The sequence below is a fragment of the Ailuropoda melanoleuca genome, chromosome 16 (assembly GCF_002007445.2).
Source record: "Ailuropoda melanoleuca isolate Jingjing chromosome 16, ASM200744v2, whole genome shotgun sequence".
Classification (NCBI taxonomy): Eukaryota; Metazoa; Chordata; class Mammalia; order Carnivora; family Ursidae; genus Ailuropoda; species Ailuropoda melanoleuca.
The window spans coordinates 5,485,698-5,505,810 of NC_048233.1; the positions used below are offsets into that span (position 1 = coordinate 5,485,698).

The window sequence follows — 20,113 nt, forward strand, 5'->3', positions numbered from 1 at the left end:
CATCTCCCGATGGACACTTAGATTGCTTCCAGGTCTTGGCGATTGTGAATAGTGCTGCACTGAACATGGGAATGCAGATATCTTTTCAAGTTAGTGTTTTCATTGCCTTTGGACATATTGGCAGAAGTGGAATTGCTGGATCATATGGTAGTTGTATTTTTAAGTTTTTGAGGAACCTCATGTTGTTTTCCATAGTGGCTGCACTAATTTACATTCCCACCAACAGTGCGCAAGGGTTCCCTTTTGTCCACGTCCTCACTAACATTTGTTATTTCTTGTCTTTATGATGATTGCCATGCTAATAGGTATGAGTTGGTATTGTGGTTTTGGTTTGCATTTCCCTGATAATTACTGATTCTGGGCACCTTTTCATGTACCTATTGGTCATCTGTGTGTCTTCTTTGGGAAAAAAAAATGTATTCAGATCCTCTGCCCATTTTTTAATTAAATTGGGGTGGTTTTTTTTTTGGCTTTGACTTGTCCAATTTATGATTTTTATGTATTTATTTTCCTCCCACTCTGAAGGCCTTGGGAGTGCATGGGTCAGAGAAGGAAGTTAATGAGGTTCTTGAAGAATTGGGATTGCCTGGTGGGTGGAGGAGTAAAGACAAAGGGAAGAGGTAGTTTACAATATTGGTAAGAGAGTGACTGAAAAGCTGGGCCATGGAGTCTAGTCTGAGGCAAGTTAGGGCTTGATGTGGAGGAAAGCAGCATCAGAGGACTAGCGCTTCTGAGAAGGTGATGACCGGACGTCTCAGGAGCAGGTGATGAAGAAGCAGCGGCTGGATGTATGGGAGATTGCCATCTGAGAGCAGGATGTCTTCATGGAGTGTTTCAGAAGAAGAGTAATTGTAGTTGTTGATAAGGTCCATGGCCTGAATGAGTTGAAGGGGACAGAAATGGAGAGAAGAGGAGGTCTTTGGAGTTGAGAAGCTTAAGAAACTGACAGGTTCAAGTCCACCTGGACATACAGGTCACTTGCAGTGACTGTGCAGGTGGAGAGGAATGCTGGACAAGGTACTGATACCTGCATGGAAAGAGGCCTCATCTAGGAGGTAGATGGTAACGAGCAAGGGTGTTGAGGTTAGGAAGGTTCGTGGCCTATCCCCACTCCTCTGGATAGGTATGTGTGCTGCCACTTCCATATCGTGGCTTCCAACCACACTCTCCTTTCTCTGGCAGGCTGCTAGATTGTTGATACCAATCCAGAGAACCTGTGGTTAGAAAGAAAATGGAGGCTGGAAGAATTCTACTCTGATTTTTCTCCTTTCTTCTTCTGCATAAGCTTCCTTAGGATAAATATAGGAAGAAACCCAACGAGTGCCGTTAGAGCCAGGGCATTTTTATATGTTATTTAAAAAAAAATTCTGTGTAACCGACTTTTATGAATCCTACCTTAATCCGGAGAAACTGACCTTTGAAATACAAGTAACGTCCTGATAGTGGAAGGAATGCAAGCTCTGTTCACTCATCTCAGAACTCTGTTTCTTATTTGGTTGGTTTTTTAGGCCGTTGGAGAGAAGGAAGTGAGAGATGCCTTTCCAGAAGCCATTATCATAAAGCCATCGGACATCTTTGGAAGAGAGGATAGATTCCTCAATCATTTTGCAAGTAGGTATTCTTTCTTGTATTTTTTCTTAGTAGTAGAAAAGAGGATACCAGTTAACCAGGTTGAAGTTAAGCGCCAGCTAACAGTGTTCTCGGCAGACTCAGGTATATTTTCTCTCTCCCAGTTGCCTTTTTCCCCTCAAAGGTTCTGTGTGCCTAGTGTGGTCTTCGTTACTGTCTGTGAAAAGAAGCACCTTAGATTCACAGAAGAGTGCAGCCTTGGGAGGCAGAGCCTGACTAGCTCTGTGACTGTGGCAGGTGCTCGCGGGGCGGCTTCCTTGTATGTTGAAACGGAGATGAAAATGTCTGTGTCGAGAGTGGTGAGTTACTGAAATGAAGTAACCCGTGTCACTGTAGTCAGTGCCTCCCCCGTAGTCAGTGCTTAAATGTTGGCCTTATTTATATTTTTCATATGAAGCCTCTCAACTAATTTCTTAAAAGTCCCTTGGATGTTGATTTTGAAAGACAAAGAGGCAGCATCGTAATTTTTCAGGTGCATGTAATCAGTCTTCCTTGTTTGTTTAAAGATTTTATTTATTTATTTGATAGAAAGTGAGAGTGTGCAAGCGTTAGGGAGGGGCAGAGGGAGAGAGAGAATCTCAAGCAGAGTCTGCACTGAACGCAGAGCCCAACACGGGGCTCGACCTCATGATCCTGAGATCATGTCAGTCTTCCTTGTTAATAGCAATTTCTGTGGAACGGGATCAGGGACTAATAGGAATTCGGCCATTGCTAAACTGGTATGTAAACTGCTTTCATGGGCTGGGCATCGTGTTATGCTTGCTCTCGGGCTTTGTTTGTTTAATAATCAGACTTGTCTTGGCAGGGAAATCGGTCTCCTTGACTCAGTGGTGAGATTTTGAGATTTTTACAGGGAAAAAAGAAAGACTTCCCTGTACATTTGTGGGGGTGGGAAGGGAGAATACATTTTTTTTTAATAATAATTTTTTATTATATTATGTTAGTCACCATACAGTACATCCCCAGTTTTTGCTGTAAAGTTCCATGATTCATTACTTGTGTATAACACCCACTGCACCATGCAGTACATGCCCTCCTTAATACCCATCACTGGCCTATCCCAATCCCCTCTGAAGCCCTCAGTTTGTTTCCCAGAGTCCATAGTCTCTCATGGTTCATTCCCCCTTCTGTTTACCCCCCCTTTCTTCTTCCTTTTATTCTCGTACTGATCTTCCTACTTCTTATGTTCCATAAATGAGTGAAACCATATGATAATTGTCTTTCTCTGCTTGACTTATTTCACTTAGCATAGCATACATTTTTAAAGTCTGTGATAAGAACCCAGCTTTAATTTCTGATTCTATTGAATTACCAGTTACCCCTCAATTTATTCACTTACATATTAGGAGGGGATTCTGACCCTCCTAGGAAGTACTAGGATGGTTGGTGAGGTATAGCTTTATCAGTAGCTTTCTGTTTCTCCTTGTTAGCTTTTCATATTTTTTCTTTCAGTTTTCTTTGTATGTCTTTTGCCTATGTATATTTGTTTTTTTGAGAGATGTTTTTCTTAGCAATTTATTTAGTCTCTTTATATATTAAGGGTATACATCTTTTGTTATATTTACTGTTACTGTTTATTTTTTGTTGTTGTTGGCTTATTTACTTAAATTGTTTTAAAGTTAATAGACTTTATTTTTTTAGAGTAGTTTTAGGTTTACATGAAAGTTGAGTGGAATGCAAAGTTCTCACATCCCGTTTAACCCCTTGATTTCTGCCCATAACAGTTTTCTCTATTTTTTTTTAAGATTTTATTTATTTATTTGACAGAGAGTACAAGCAGGGGGAGCAGCAGAGGGAGAAGAGGAAGCAGACTCCCCGCTGAACGGGGAGCCCCATGTGGGGCTTGATTCCAGGACTCGGAGATCATGACTGAGCCAAAGGCAGACACTTAGCCAACTGAGCCACCCAAGCAACCAGTTTTCTCTATTATTAACACCTGGCATTAGTGTAGTACATTTGTTAAATTGATGAGCCAATATTGATACATTATTATTAATTCCGTAATTTACATTAGGATTCATTCTTTATGTTGTACATTCTGTGGATTTTGACAAAGGTATAATGACATCTACCTACCATTAGAGTATCATAGAGAATAGTTCCATTGCCTTAAAAATCTCCTGTGCTCAACCTACTTATCCTTTCCTCCTTACCCTGCTGCCCTCACCCCTAATCTTTTTCCGGCAACCTCTCATCTTTTTCCGTCTCCATAGTTTTGCCTTTCCTTGAATATCGCATAGTTGGAATCATATGCTACGTCGCCTTTTCAGATTGGCTTCCTTCACTTAGCCTCGCATTTAAGTTTCCTTCATGCTTTTCCATGGCTGATAGCTCATTTCATTTTCATAGCTGAATGATATTCCATTGTATGTATGGGCCACAGTTCATTTATCCAATTTAGATATTTTCATGCTGTGTTTTTTCACCCTGATTGCTCATGTCTTTTCACATTCTGTATTAATTTCCAATTTCAAAAAAAAACTGTGGTAAAAAACATGTAATGTAAAATTTATTGGGATGCCTGGGTGGCTCAGTCAGTTAATCTTCTGACTCTTGATCTCAGCACAGGTCTTGATGTCAGAGTTGTGAGTTCAGGCCCCATGTTGGGCTCTGCACTGGGCATGGAGCCTACTTACTTACTTACTTAATTAATTAAAATAAAAGAAAATTTATTATCTGCTTTGGACTGAATTATGTCACTGTCTTCCCTCCCTTCCCCAAATTCGTTTATCTGTTTTTACTTTTGTTTCCTATGTTTTAGTATCATAGCCAAGAAGTCATTGCTAAATCCAGTGTCATGAAACTTTCCCCCAAATTTTCTTACAAGGATTTTGTAGTTGTAACTCTTATATTTAAGTCTTTGATCCATTGTGAGTTAGTTTTTGTATATGGTGTAAGGTAAAGGTCTAACTTTATTCTTTCATATGGGGATATTCAGGTCTCCCAGCATCATTGAAACTGATGTCATTGAAAACACTGTCACTTCTCCATTGAATTGTCTTGGCACCGTGTCAAAAAAATCATTTAACCATACATATAAAAGTTATTTCTGTTCTGTTCTACCGGTTTATATGTCTATCTTATGCCACTGTTTTGATCTTGATTACTGTAGCTTTGTAGTAAGTTTTGAAATATCCTATATGATCTGTGTTTTTCTTTCTTAAAATAGCTTTGGCTATTTGGGGTCCCTGAAGATTCCACATGAATTTTAAGATGGAGTTTTCTATACTTCTGCAGAATATGCCATTGGGATTTTGATAGGGATTGCATTACCTGTAGATTCTTTGGGTAGTTTGGCATCTTAACAGTGTTGTCTTCCACCATGAACATGAGATGTATTTCTGTTTATTTGTATCTTACTAAATTTCTTTCAGCGGGGGCGCCTGGGTGGCTCAGTTGGTTAAGCATCCAACTCTTGGTTTTGGCTCAGGTTATGATCTCAGGGTTGTGGAAAAAGGCCACATTGGGCTCTACCCTCAGCTTGGAGTCTGCTTGACATTCTCTGTTTCCCTCTCTGCCTGCCCCTCTCCCTACTCTCTTACTCTCTCTCAAATAAACAAATAAATCTTATAGTGGTGTTTTATAGTTTCCAGTGTGCAAGTCTTTAGCCAGCTTGGTTACGTTTATTTCTGAGTGTTTTATTCTTTTCGATGCTCTTCTTAATAATGTCTACTTTAAAAAAATTTTGGTAAGGCTTTTTTTACCTTTACATTCAATCCACTTGGGATTTGCTTTGGGTTTATAGTGAGATATGAACCTTTTCTCCCTCCCTCCCTTCCTCTCTTTTTTCCTCATTTTAATAAAATGATTGTCTCAGCACCATGAATTAAATAATCTTTTCGTTTCCCGCATATTTGTGGTAATGCATTCATCATATCCTAAATTCCCATTTTTTACCAGAGTCTTTTTCTGAGTTGCCCACGTTATATTGCTTATCTGTTGATTCCTACGTTCCTCCTCAGAGTGGGGTGCAGTGATTGTCCAGTCTTGGGAGTGGCCATGCACCAAGCGGCCAAGCCATTTGACTATTTTCCCTTGCTCTCCACATCCTCGAAGACTTGGCCTTTTTACTTCCTGTGTTTCTTCTCTGACGAACAAGTGGCTGCCCATTAGCTTCCTCAGTGTCTGGTACATTTATTCCATTATTTCAGTTATGCAAAGTGATTCTGCTAACCTGGAGCACACGGAGTTTGGCGAGGCTTCTAGTAGTCGAGGCCTTCTAAGTATACTTCTCTTTTTCTGCCAGATACTCGCTGGTTTGGTGGTGTACCCCTTATTTCCTTGGGCAAGAAGACAGTGAAACAACCAGTATACGTAAGTACCCCGGGTGAAGGGGCTTTGGCTGGATTCAAAGTCAGGTGATCAGTTTTCTGGTTTTATCCTAATCTTGTAACTCCATCATTGTCCTCTTTTCAACTTGCTCCAACTGCTTGCCTCTCAGTTTACCTAAGAGGTACATGTATTCTCTGTGTGTTCACTTGTTCGCTCACTTAAGAAAAGTAAATTGAGTGTGCCAGAATATTGCTTTTCTGGCTATAAGGCTACCAGACTGTACATGTCACTGGGAATATAGAGATATGAACTAGACAGAAATTGCTCTCCTCACGTTGGCCTCCTTCAGGGGCAGGCTAGCAAAGCAATTGTCATGTGGTGTGGTAAGTGCTGTCATAGGGAGAAGATTTATGTAATTACAGCAGAGGGACACTGAGTCCACACTTCAGGGTCAGGGACAGCCTCCCACAGGTGAGACTTTAAAGATGACTAGGGCAAGTCAGACGAAGGGGATTAGGGAAGAGCATGCCAAGCAGAAGGAACAGTATATACAGGGGTCCGGAGGTAAGCGCGCGTTGAGTTCCATATTATGTTGAAACCAGGGTTTCCCATCTGTGGCACTGTTGACATTTTGGGCCAGATAATTCTTTGTTGGAGGGGCTGTTGTAGAATGTCTAGCAGCATTTCTGGCTGCTAGCCACCAGATGGCAGTAGCACTACCTCCCCAACTGTGACATCTACAAGTACCTCCAGGCATTTTGCGAAAAGGGCCTTCCAGGGGAGGACAAAACGCCCCCAGTTGAAAACCATGGGGTCTAAAATCATATAAAATCATTATTTGGGAAAGTCAAAATGGTAGGATATTGGCAGTTGTATAGGATTCCGCCTACTAATTGGTAACAGCGTGGTAACAGTGTTAGGACAAGTGGTAAGAGGTGAGATTGCAGAGATAATGGGCAGAATCCAATCACAAGGCCTCCACAGCTGTCTGAGCATGAACATGTTCTGACTAGGAAAAATATTTAGGTGAACCTTCCCATATGCAGACCATCTGAGCCCTTGAGGAGTGGGTTCTTTAAGGAGCTTTCTCAAAACAGTGCCATTATTTTAATTTTTTTTAATTTATTTTTTTTATGTTTTGGTAGTGATTCATGTGGCCCTCTTTCCTTCCTCCCTCCCACCCTCCCTCTCCCCATCCCTGTGTTTTTCTCTTTCAATAATTACTTAAACATGTGTTACGATTTCTTATAGGTTGTAGATGTATCGAAAGGAATTGTTAGTGCAGTTAAGGATCCAGATTCCAGAGGGAAGTCTTTTGCCTTCGTTGGGTAGGTGACTAGCGTTTGACTTTAAACTTGCGCTGCCTGTTTAAGTGAACAATATGTAATGATTTACAAGACCAGTAACTTCTGAACATGTCACTACAGATTTATTTGTTGCATTTTTAGTGTTTTTCTTTAACTGTATTTATTCCAGAAATTTTATTCCCCTAGCCCTGAGGTCAGTGTGTCTCAAAGAGCTGTCCAAAGGCTGCTATTGTCACAAATCTCCTGAATGGTTCTATTAAATCAGAATTTTGAGCAAACTGGGGGAATCTAATTTAATAAGTGATTTTTCTGTCACCAAAGTCAGAGAGAACCAGACTATTACATATACTTAGTCCAGTGATCACCAAGGATGATTTTGTACTACTCCAGTGTTATTTTTAACATATAAAAAGATGTTACTATAGATTCAGAAACATGAACAGAATACTTTCAGGGAGCATATGCAGTTGCAAAAGTAAATTGCTTTTGATGGAGTATCGCAATGCCCCCAAAAGGTTGGAGAGGGCTGGTTTGGGGTACAGTTGCTATGAAGCAAACTAAGGACACCTAAAGTTTCCTGAAAGGTGAGGATCTGATTCAACAGTTGATGGCTTAATTCCTAAGAAATATTTGCTTCCAGAGAAAAGACGCTTTTCTCTCTAAGCCAGGAAGCAAAGGATATATTGCCAGGATTATGAATTCATACATTGTCATGTTTTTCACTATTATTATAGACTTAGTTTAGTAAAATTTTTGTCAGTGCAAAAAATCATATTGTGTTTCCATATCTAGCGGCTGCAAGATGTATGCCTCTCTCTGAGTTCCTAAGTTCACTCTGTTAGCACAGAGTGATATACTCCAGGAGATTTAGTCACAAAAAGTGTGTTCAGCTCAGGGTCCATAAATCACTAAACTCAAAAACATCTGACTCTAGTCGAACGGTAGTTAGACTAGGATTCTGAAGAAAAGAAAACCAGAAATGGCTTTCCAGACTTTGCTTTCTACTTGGTGGAAATAGCTCTGGGAGGAGTTAGCCGTTTCCCTCTTTACCTTTTCCCAGTCCCCTCGAGTCTCTTTGCTGGGCTGCGGTGTGTCATACTTGTTTGGCACGTTGGCGGGAAAGGTAGTGCTAAGCATGGCAGCATATACATTTTGTGTGTGCAAAACTAGATAGGCATCTGTGTTTCTTTTTTTTGTCTCTTTAGCCCAGGGGGAAACTTTGCTTATTTCTCAGACACTTAGAGGTGAAGGCAGAAGCACAAGAACTTAATTTTGCTCCTAGTTTTTTCATAGTTATTAATGAACTATAGGACATTGGTCCATTCTCTCACTCATTCATTACATATTGGTAGACACACATATACATAAAACTCTAAAAACTAATAAAGTCAGCAAAGTCACAAGGTGCAGGACCAGTATATAAAACTCAGTTTCCAGGGGCGCCTGGGTGGCACAGCGGTTAAGCATCTGCCTTCGGCTCAGGGCGTGATCCTGGCATTATGGAATCGAGCCCCACATCGGGCTCCTCTGCTATGAGCCTGCTTCTTCCTCTCCCACTCCCCCTGCTTGTGTTTCCTCTCTCGCTGGCTGTCTCTCTCTCTGTCGAATAAATAAAAAATAAAATCTTTAAAAAAAATTAAAAAAAATAAAACTCAGTTTCCATATATTCGCAAATGAACAATCTGATAATAAAATTAAGAAAATAATTTTATTCACAATAGCATCAAAAGAATAAAGTACTTACGTATAAATTTAACAAATACAAGACTTGTAGCTGGAAAATTGCAAAACACTGCTGAGGGAAATTAAAGAGTCAGGTAAACAGAAAGACATCTCATGGTCACGGGCTAAAGGAACCAATATTGTTAAAATGGCAGTTTTCCCCAAATTCATCTATCTATTCAACCCAATCCTATCCATGTTCCAGCAGGTTTTTTTTTTTTTTTTGCAAAAATTGACAAATTAATTCTAAATTTATTTGGAAATGCAGAGATCCACAATAGCCAAAACCATTTGACAAAGAAAAATAAAGCTAGAGCACTTAAATTTCCTAATTTAAAAACTTACTCTAAAACCACTGTTATAAAGACAGTGTGATACTGGCATGAGAATAGAATATAGAAGAATTAAATAGAATTGTGTTTATGGGTGATTGATTTTTGACAAAAGTGCTGTGACACATCAGTAGGGAAAGAATAATCTTTTCCACAAATGGTCCTGGGAAATCCATATGCAAAAAAGATGAACCTAGGCTCTTAACTTCACACAATACATGAAAAGTTAACTCAAAATATATTAGAGACCTAAATGTAAGAGTTAACACTATAAAACTTTTGGAAGAAAAGTAATGTTCTAGACCTTGGGCTAGGTAGAGATTTTGTATTTCATTTTATTTTTTAAGATTTTATTTATTTATTTTAGAGTGTGAGTGAGGGGAGGAGCAGAGGGGGAGGGAGAGGGAGTGTGAAATACTCTCAAGCAGACTTGTCATTGAGGGTGGAAGTGGACTCGGGACTTGATCTCACGACCCGGAGATATGACCAGAACCAAAACCAAGAGTTGGACGTTTAACCGCCTGAGCCACCCAGTTGCCCCTAGGCAGAGATGTTTTTAGATGTGATATCAATAGCATACTTCATAAAGGAAAAACTGATAAATTAGACTCTACCAAAATGGAAAACTTATGTACTTCAGAAGGCACCATTAAGAAAATGATGACGAGTGGGGAGATCAGCAGCTAAAAGGCAGGGTGGGGTGGGTCGGAGAGGTATGTGGAAACCTTCAGGACTGAGGAGAAGATAGGAAGTATTCCCTGGGAGCAGAGAAGAACACCTCTTAGAGTATAGTAGGGTAGTAACGCAGAACAGAGTCTTCCATTTGAAGTTAGTGATCAGAAATATAGGTGAAGCCAAGTAGCCCAGTTGTATTTTCTCTCCAACTCCGTCTTGCTGGGGTTCTGGCCCAAGAAGGCAGATACTTGCATGAACCAGAGGAGGGACTTGGCTACGCTAGTATAGTGGAGAGGCGGCTGGGGGACAAGGTTTTGCTGAGGCTATTTGCAATGGAATGACTACAATGCTGAACCACGAAACCTAAGCTGGGAAGGACACAGGCTTCATTGTGCCTTTCTCTGCGAGCCGAGGCACTTAAATGGGTCTTTGAGTCACAGTTAAAAGAACACAAAGTGCTTCAGAGCAGCTGAAGAGCTAGTATATTACATATAATTAGTTTACCCATGATACCAGTATTGCTTGTCATTGCAAAGATTACAAATTGTTCTTTGGCCATAGCACATATGCCCTGCAGTGATCCTTATACATCCTTCTGGAACTTGAAGGAAGCTAATTGAGGCCTTTGTTTGATCGTTCCCCTCGCTGACATTTTCATGTTTTTTTGTTTTTGTTTGTTAAAATGTCAGAATGAGGATTTTCTCACTGAATTACATTCATTCAACTCTGGAGATCTCCCAGGGTTTTTGAGGCAAAGGGACTAGGCAAACAGGTGAAGAGATACTAAAATGTATTATAACCAATAATAATTATTAAAACTAGGTTGTACCAGTACAAAACTATTCAGATCTGTGAAATAGAAATTCCAGAAGCAGTCTCAAATATATGTAAGAATATAGTATGTGACATTTCAAAATACGGGGAAAGGGTAGATCATTCAGTAAATGGTATTATATCTTTACCTTATATCAATACAAAAATACTTTGCAGAAGTAATGTATGTTATGGGTTGAAGAACCCCAAAGCATTAGAAAAAATGTGTGGGGTGGGGGGCACCTGGGTTGTTCAAGTCTGTTAAGCGTCTGTTTTGGCTCAGGTCATGATCTCAGAGTCCCAGGATTGAGCCCCACATCAGGCTCCCCAATCAGCGGGGAGTCTGCTTCTCCCTCTGACCCTCCCCCCTCTTGTGCCCTCTCTCTCTCTCTCAAATAAATAAAATCCTTAAAAAAAAAAAAAAGAAAATGTGGGAATTTATGTCACTGGTTACTGTAGAGGGATTTTCTAAATATAAAATCCTCAAATCATAAAATAAATCAGAAGTTTTGCTTAAATGAAATGTTTAAACTTGTGTATGCCACAAAACACTTAAACATTAAAAAGCAAAGTACAAACAGTAAAAAATATTTCCAACTATATCCTTAAAATATAAAGAATTCTGGGGCACCTGGGTAGTTCAGTGGGCTGAGCGTCTGTCTTTGGCTCAGGTTGTGGTCCTAGGGTCCTGGGATCGAGCCCTGCATCGGGCTCCCTGCTTGGTGGGGAGTCTACCTCTCCCTTTCCCTCTGCTCTTGTGCACCTGTGTGCATGCGCGTTCTCCCTCTCTCTCACAAATTCTTACAAATCATTCTTTATAGATGGGACCTTCAGGAGAAAAGAGAGAAAAGAAAGAAAGTGTATGTAGCCAAAACTATGTAAAGAAAAAAATTAATCTCTTTCATTAAGGTAGTACAAATTGAATGTTGGGATACCTTTTTTACTTAGCAGATTGGCACAGTTTTATAACTAAACTCATTTTTGGTGAGAGGGCTGCTAGCATTTTATGTGAATTGATATGACCTTTTTGGAAGGCAGTATGGAGGTAGTCAGTAAAAGCCTTAACATTTCCAACATAGTTTGATCCAATCCTACTTCTAGAATATGTTCTAAGTACTTAATTATGGATAAGTACAAATGTTTAATGTAAGAATGTTCATTAAAGCATTCTTTTATAAAGGAAAAACATATTTAATAGCTTAAATATTTCCCAAGTTGGGAATTTATCAAAAAGTTATGATTACACGCAGTGCAATTTATATGATCATTAAACATGCGCTAGAAAATTGAGTGACGTAGAAAGGTGATTGGGATTTAATGTTGAATGAAAGACATTGCAGAATAGGATGGGCTGTGTAATCTTACATTTATAAAAGCAAAAAAATGTGTATATGTAAGGGGATGAGAAGGCTATGTTAAATATATTAACTTTATCTTTGATGGGATTATGGGTGAGTTTTCTTTGTGCCAATCTGTATTTACTGCAGTGCGTATGTGTTTCCTCTTTCATAAGGAAAATGTTATTTTGTTAAATTTAAAAAGAAAATGTGTAAGGAGCAAATAATTTGGAGAACTATAAATGTTCTTTTCATAGGCCCAATCGGTACCTCCTTTTTGACCTGGTGCAGTATGTCTTTGCTATGGCTCACAAACCCTTCCTGCCGTACCCTTTGCCGCATTTTGCCTATCGGTAAGTAAAGTGCTTCTTTTTGTGCCTTCTAAAATAGAGCTAATGCCATACAGTTGTTTGTAATGCTCTCATTTATGGTTATAGAGAGTATGTTCATTACAGTGGAGCCTCTGATTCTCTAACTAGGGCGTGCTCCTGATGTCTTGATGTTAAGTCTAGAACAGAACCAGAGGTGTCTAAGAGAGGGAAATGTGGATCAGTGTGGATGAGAAAAACAATGTGTCTTGAGAGATTAAATCTGCAGTTCTTCAGATTCTCTCATTAGAAACCACTGAGTTTTAATTTGGAGAAGTGTCCTGCTCGGCAGGTTGTATAAAGGAGCAATCAGGTTTCCCTCTGTTTTGTACCACTCACCCAGACGTGGGAAAGGGATCCTTCTTTATTAACCAGTCTGATCATGTAGTTGGGGAAAGGAGCCGGGTTGATTCAGACTTGACCTTGTGGTTGCCTTATCCTTTCTTGCCCTGCTTCTTGGTTCACTTCTTCCCTTTGCAGGTTTAGAATCTCAGAACAATCATGTCACATGCTAGTGAACTGGTCGGGGAGACTTTGACATCCAGTTTGCCAGGGATTGACTAATAACCAGCATGGCACTTCACTCCTGCATTCATTCAACAAATATTTCTCGAATGCCTCCTATGTCTGCGGCCAGGCAGTAGGGACTCAAGACATTATACTAAACCCTTAGGAAGCTTGTGACACCCTTAGGTGTCAGAGAAATGGGCAGAATGCAGCATGGTGATACTGTTTATTGGGGTGTTCTGTTTTTCAAACCATCGACTTCATCCTCAATACTCCGTGACTGATAAAGGTAGGGAAGAGCACGTAGTATACGTGAAAGAGGAGGGTTGGGGGCAAGCGCTAGGAATACCTCCATTTAAAGGACCTGCAGAGTCTGCGAAATTTATCAAGAGGCTCAAAGTGAGTCATCAGACGTGTAAGTGAAAAAAGTGGAGCATTTGGAAGCCTAGGTATTAAAGGGATAGGGGGTGTTTTAGGGAGGAAATGCCTGTTTCAAGCAGGGGATCCCAGCTGTTTGTTCACTTCTGTATCTCCCGCACCTGGAACGGTGCTTGGCACACAGTAGGCACTCTGTCAGTATTTGTGAATTGAAAGGCTAGAAAAAAGATAAGGCGAAGGACTTAAAAGTATCCATTGCAGTCGGTAGTGAGGTCATTTTGATAGTGGCTTTGGTGCCATGCAGGGGGCGTAACCAGACTGCAGGGAGCTGCTTCCTTGGCTGTGCGTGAAGTTGAGAGCTACGGTGTAGTGGAGTTGGCATATGCACACGGAGTGGCCCGCTGAGGACACGGAAATGGACAGCGGGGGTCCTCTGTTAACACACAACCAGAGCACAGAGTTGGAGGTTTGTCAGGGTGTTTTCATTACGCTGTAATAGCCCAGTAAAGTGCCATCTGGACAGGTGGTCTGGAATCTGAGACTTTTGTATGTTCCTGGAGAAATTTTGACCGATTTCAGCTTCCTTTTTCATTTTTTTATGCACACTGGAATGATGTTTTTAAGTTTTTAGAAAGCTGTGTAACCCCGCGTTTAGTGACCCACTGAAGACCTAGTAGGTAATCAGGTAGAAGCAGAGGTGCTCCAGCTGTAGTGACGGGCAACCCTCTGAGCGCGGGGGGCCGGGGGACCCTGAGTCCAGCTGTAGTGACGGGCAACCCTCTGAGCGCGGGGGCCCGGGGGACCCTGAGTCCAGCTGTAGTGACGGGCAACCCTCTGAGCGCGGGGGGCCGGGGGACCCTGAGTCCAGCTGTAGTGACGGGCAACCCTCTGAGCGCGGGGGGCCGGGGGACCCTGAGTCCAGCTGTAGTGACGGGCAACCCTCTGAGCGCGGGGGGCCGGGGGACCCTGAGTCCAGCTGTAGTGACGGGCAACCCTCTGAGCGCGGGGGGCCGGGGGACCCTGAGTCCAGCTGTAGTGACGGGCAACCCTCTGAGCGCGGGGGGCCGGGGGACCCTGAGTCCAGCTGTAGTGACGGGCAACCCTCTGAGCGCGGGGGGCCGGGGGACCCTGAGTCCAGCTGTAGTGACGGGCAACCCTCTGAGCGCGGGGGGCCGGGGGACCCTGAGTCCAGCTGTAGTGACGGGCAACCCTCTGAGCGCGGGGGGCCGGGGGACCCTGAGTCCAGCTGTAGTGACGGGCAACCCTCTGAGCGCGGGGGGCCGGGGGACCCTGAGTCCAGCTGTAGTGACGGGCAACCCTCTGAGCGCGGGGGGCCGGGGGACCCTGAGTCCAGCTGTAGTGACGGGCAACCCTCTGAGCGCGGGGGGCCGGGGGACCCTGAGTCCAGCTGTAGTGACGGGCAACCCTCTGAGCGCGGGGGGCCGGGGGACCCTGAGTCCAGCTGTAGTGACGGGCAACCCTCTGAGCGCGGGGGGCCGGGGGACCCTGAGTCCAGCTGTAGTGACGGGCAACCCTCTGAGCGCGGGGGGCCGGGGGACCCTGAGTCCAGCTGTAGTGACGGGCAACCCTCTGAGCGCGGGGGCCGGGGGACCCTGAGTCCAGCTGTAGTGACGGGCAACCCTCTGAGCGCGGGGGGCCGGGGGACCCTGAGGAATTCCCAGGGTTCCCTGGACACAGGCTGAGACCCCCTGCCCTGAGGATACTTAACTGGAACTCGGTGGCAGATAAGGAAAACCCTGTTTTCAGTAAGGGTAGAGAGATGGCATTAATTGAGGCAGGCAGCTCTCTTGTCCTGGGTTTTATGTTTGCTTCCTGATGTGAATCATCCATCTTAGGCTTCCCCTTTTGAATTTTTTTGGTTCCCTTGGGGTCCCTGCTTTTAAGTATTACAGTTTGCATCTTGCATACTACTTGGCTCGCCCCGCACCCTTCACAGAAGCATATCTGCATGTCTGAGGTTTAAATTAGATTAGACGGCACTGACTTCTCTGCATGTTGGATGTTTTTTGTTTTGTTTCTACTAATGGCTTTATTTTAATTTTTAGTGTTTCAGATTTGTTGTGTCTTCTGTGGAGAACAGGACTGCCACCAGTTAGGGCAGTCAGCTTGGGTTAGCTTGAGAGGAAAGGTAGCCTCACAGGTCGTGGTGCCAGGATATTAGTTATTTTCTTAAAAACAAAACAAAACACATCAGGGAGCTCCTGCCTCTACCGCAGCCTTTCTCCTGGTGCTTCTGCAGCTTGAGTGTTGGGTGTGGAGACACTTACCACATGTGCCACATTTATTCCGTTTTCCAGATGGGTGGCACGACTCTTTGAAATGAGTCCATTTGAGCCGTGGACGACAAGGGATAAAGTGGAGCGGGTGAGTATGGGATGCACATCTGCTTGGCCAGGTACTGGGCAGAGAGCTACAGAGATGGGGAAGTTAGAATTGATTTTTGTCCGCTTGCTGGCTTGGGTTATTTGTGTGCTCTTGTCCATTCTTCTTCTATCTGAGGCGAGCCCCACGGCTTGGGCCCTGAAACGACGCCCCCCCCCCGCCCCCAGCCTGCTCCAGCTGTTGGGGTGCTCCCTTAGCTTCTCTCAGACATGATCTGTTTTCCTTCTCTGCTGGATTGTCCCCAACAGCACAAAGACATGCCTTTAAGGCTCCGTTTTTTTAAAGGCGAAACCCTCCCTTCCCCCTTGTCCCTTCTGGCCACCGCCCTGTTTGTCTGGGTTCCTTTGAGTCATAACTCTTCAGAAGAGCTGTCTATTCCTGCTGTTAACCGTTGCTTACCTCAGTCTTTCTAACCCACTCCATTCAGGCTCTTATTCCCATTTCTCCCCACAAGCTGCTCCTTTCCAGATTACCTATGATCACCCCTTCTCTCCCTGAACCCTCACTTGCCGATCTGTTTTCTGGCCATCTCTGTATTCCCTTTTTTTCCTCCTCTTACTCGGCCATGCTTTTCAGTTTCCCTTCCTGGTTTACCCTCTTCTCCCTGATCTGTAAATGTTGGGGGACCCACGAGCTCTGTCCTCAGCCCATTTGTATCTTTGCTCATTCTCTGAACGACCCTCCCCTCGTTCCATGCCCCAGCTGCTGTCTGTGAGCCCACAGCTGCATTTGTATCTCCAGCCTTGAATCGCCCCCCACCTTCCCCAGCTGCAGACTCTTCCATCTATTTGGGTCTCATACAGTTTTCTGGAACTTAACATCTCCACAAATAGAACTGCAAACCTGCTTCTCTCCTGGCCTCTCTCATCTTAATTAATAAGATCACTGTTCTCTCTTTTGCTCAAGTCAGAAATCTAGGAATTCTCCCCTGATTGATTCCTTTCTCTTACCACTCTAAACCAGCATTGTCCAGTATAACTTTCTGCAGTGATGGAAATGTTCTGTAGTCTACAGTGTTCAAAACATAGCAACTAGCAACATATGACTATTGAATGTTTGAAATATGGCTAGTGTAACTGCAGAAATAAGATTTGAAGTTTATTTAATTTTAATTAATTTAAATTTAAATGAAAATTACATTTGGCCAGTGGCCACTCTATTGGGCAGCACAGCCGTTGACCATCAGCAGTATTATTCAGGCAACCCTCAAAATATATGCCGGCTCTTACTCCTCCTGCCTCTCTCGGCCCTTTGTTTTTTTTTTTTCAACTTTTTATTCTGAAAGTGTATATAATAGTATTGAACATTTTGGGCTTAAAGAAAGGCCTTGAGGGGCGCCTGGGTGGCTCAGTCATTAAGTGTCTGCCTTCGGCTCAGAGTGTGATCCCAGGGTCCTGGGATCGGCCCGGCATCGGGCTCCCTGCTCTGCTGGGAGCCTGCTTCTTCCTCTCCCACTCCCCTGCTTGTGTTCCCTCTCTCACTGGCTGTCTCTCACTCTGTCAAATAAATAAATAAAATCTTTTAAAGAAAAAAAAAAAGAAAGGTCTCAAGTCTGCCCACCCTAATCCAGGTAGGTCGATTATTCCTTTCTCATTCTCTTGATCACTCTCAGGCTGCCTGTCTTGTCCCTTTACAGTGTGTTGGGTTTCAGAGCTCTGGTTCTTTCTGTCTTGCTGTCTCCCATGCTAGTCTCCCACACCGTGTAGAAGTGTTTCAAGGAAGAACACAAAATAAAAATTCTTTATTATCTCTACCTTTGAAGACCTATTGACCTTTTCTCAACAAGAATAACCAAATGATCCTCTGAATGTTCCCTAAAAGTTAAAACATAGAGAAGATGAGAAAGTAGTCCTTGGGGAACAGATGTGAATGGGCCGGGCATGATCTTCCCCTCTGACAGGCTGTGCCTGGAAAGCTGAAACAGTGTGCAAGATACCCTTCTACATTCATGAAAGATCGGACAGGAGGACTGACTGTCCGAACACTAGCATGTATCTTGTGCAAATGTGCTTCTTACACTAATAGTGGAGCCGGCGTGGATGCAGTAGGCCAGGTGGGCTTTGGATTTGGAGGCTGCCTTGTAGCACTCCAGTAAAAACTGCAGACTTTGTCAGGTGGGGAGGATGAAGGAGCGAGCTGCTCTATATGCACATTGATTCTCTTCATGTGCTTGTGGCTGGTCTGGGATCTTGAAAGTCTTCCAGCTCATTCTCCTGCACAGACAAGATGGGTTTGGTGTTTTAGGTCTATGGTGAGCGTCGATCAGCCGGGTGAAGTATAGCAGGAGCACAAAGGTTAATGGATCATCTCTTAATGAGCAAGGAACAAACGCCAATTATCTCCTTAGTTCAACAGTACGAATGGAAGCAGAAGGCCCGTGCACAAGGGAGAATTGGGGAATGGGCTGGTTCTGCATTAGCCCCTGTTTTATTTTCTTCCTGGACCTCCTGTGAAGCCACCCTGAGCGTGGTGAGCGGCGCTTCTCCATTGCACATTGATTGGTTCAGTCTGGGGAATGGCTCATCAGGAGCCAGTGTTCCGTGTTCGTGGGTGGTGCTGGGGACCTTTGCGCTGATACTTGGTGACCTTGCCTTTTTCCTTCCCTTAAGCTCCTTTTCTGTGGTCTACTTTTAGTGAGGTTCAGGAATCGAAAAGAGCCACGTGTCCCCTGGAGACGACGAGGCTTGGTGATGGGACTCAGGCCAGCTTGAGTGTTTCTTCAGGGCTCGGTGAGATAGCACTTTGTGTTCTTGGTCCGTTCTGAGTTCTCCGTGGTTCTGTGTGTCCACAGCTTCATGTCACAGACATGCTGTTTCCTCACCTGCCGGGCTTGGAAGACCTTGGAATTCAGGCCACACCCCTGGAGCTCAAGGCCATTGAGGTGCTGCGGCGCCATCGTACTTACCGCTGGCTCTCGTCCGAAATTGAAGACGTGAAGCCGGCCAAGACTGTCGACTTTTAGCGGCCTGCGCTGCCCCGGATTTTCCGTGTTGGTCGGGTCACCTGGCTGGCGACCAGCCCCCTGTTGTCAGAAAATCCTGTATATAGTGAATAAGGTCCCTCTATTAAATCATCTGAGGTAAAATTCTGCTGCAGCTTTTTCTTTCCTCATTTATAAAATGAGAAATTCAGTCATTTAGAATTTGAACATAATTTCTTTATATATTTAATAATGACATATGTATTATTTATTCTCTGAAATATTGAAGGATTTGAATTTCCCTATGTCAGGCTATTTCTGGCATATGTTTTGGAAGACAAGGACCCCTTTTTAATGTCCAAATATTGTGATGACCCCGATATGCAGTATGTAATTGTCTTTTAATGTCCATTAATTGAGAAAATATATAGTGTCCCATAACTAACCTGAACTTATCACACTTAAGGTATTTTCAAAAATTTATCTTAATGACATCTACATACACTTAAAAAACTAATCCGTACATGTAGAAACATTGTCTGTAGACACAGGCTCTTAAACAACGTGCAGTAATTCCGCAGTCCTCTGCTTGGATCTGAACTCCCCGAGGCCTTTGTCCCACTGCTGCCTGGACAACATCTAGATGATTTCAGATCCGTGGTTGTGGGTGGATTCTCTCCTGTGCAGAGGCAGGGCCACGGCCTCTCTTCAGTAATGCTGCTGCTTGGGAATTAGAACTTTTTATATAAGTTGTTAAGATCACAGCCAAGATCCACGTGAATGGTGGGTGTGGTGTGGGCAAATCCCTCAGTGCAGTATGGTTAAAACTCCCATAATTTGTGGTGAAGCCGACACACCGCCATTTGAGGTGATCCAAGTTTGGTCACTGCATTCCACTGCAGTGCAGCCCTTTGATCTGCAGTATGAGAATGTCCGGTAAAACCCTGTTCCATTCTGGCAATGTCCATTTCGTCCTCACAGAGTAAGGTACAGGAATGTGGGGGTGAGTTCTCTACCTGTGCTGTCTGCAGGCTCCAGAGTCTTTTGTCCCCAAATGGACAGAAGTGTGCTATTCAGGTGTGGTCATGGACCAACACCATCCGTATCACCTGGGAGCTTGTTAGAAATGCAGAATGCCAGGGGTGCCTGGGTGGCTCCGTCAGTTCAGGCCTCCGACTCTTGATTTCAGCTCAGGTCATGATCACAGAGTCATAGGATCCAGCCTTGCATCAGGCCCTGTGCTCAGTGGGGAGTCCGCTTGTCCCTCTCTTTCCCCCTCCCCTCAACTCATGCTCTTTCTCTCTCTCTCTCTCTCAAATAAATAAATCTTAAAAAAAAATAGAAGTGCAGAATGCTAGCCCTACCTGTTGGATCAGGATCTGCATTTTTTTTTAAAGATTTTATTTATTTATTTGACAGAGAGAGACAGCCAGTGAGACAGGGAACACAA

General features: G+C 43.4%; 1 protein-coding gene across 1 annotated transcript in view; it reads left to right on the top strand.

Moving 5' to 3' along the window:
- Positions 1-18,828, top strand: part of NDUFA9 (NADH:ubiquinone oxidoreductase subunit A9) — a 34,896-nt gene extending 16,068 nt beyond the window's left edge. Inside the window, exons 6-11 of the mRNA XM_002920439.4 lie at positions 1,509-1,611; positions 5,876-5,943; positions 7,153-7,229; positions 12,345-12,440; positions 15,659-15,725; positions 18,535-18,828. Coding sequence (XP_002920485.1) covers positions 1,509-1,611; positions 5,876-5,943; positions 7,153-7,229; positions 12,345-12,440; positions 15,659-15,725; positions 18,535-18,705 — 582 coding nt within the window. The 3' untranslated portion in view covers positions 18,706-18,828. The remainder of the gene's footprint in view (positions 1-1,508; positions 1,612-5,875; positions 5,944-7,152; positions 7,230-12,344; positions 12,441-15,658; positions 15,726-18,534) is intronic.
- The last annotated feature ends 1,285 nt before the right edge of the window (positions 18,829-20,113 follow it).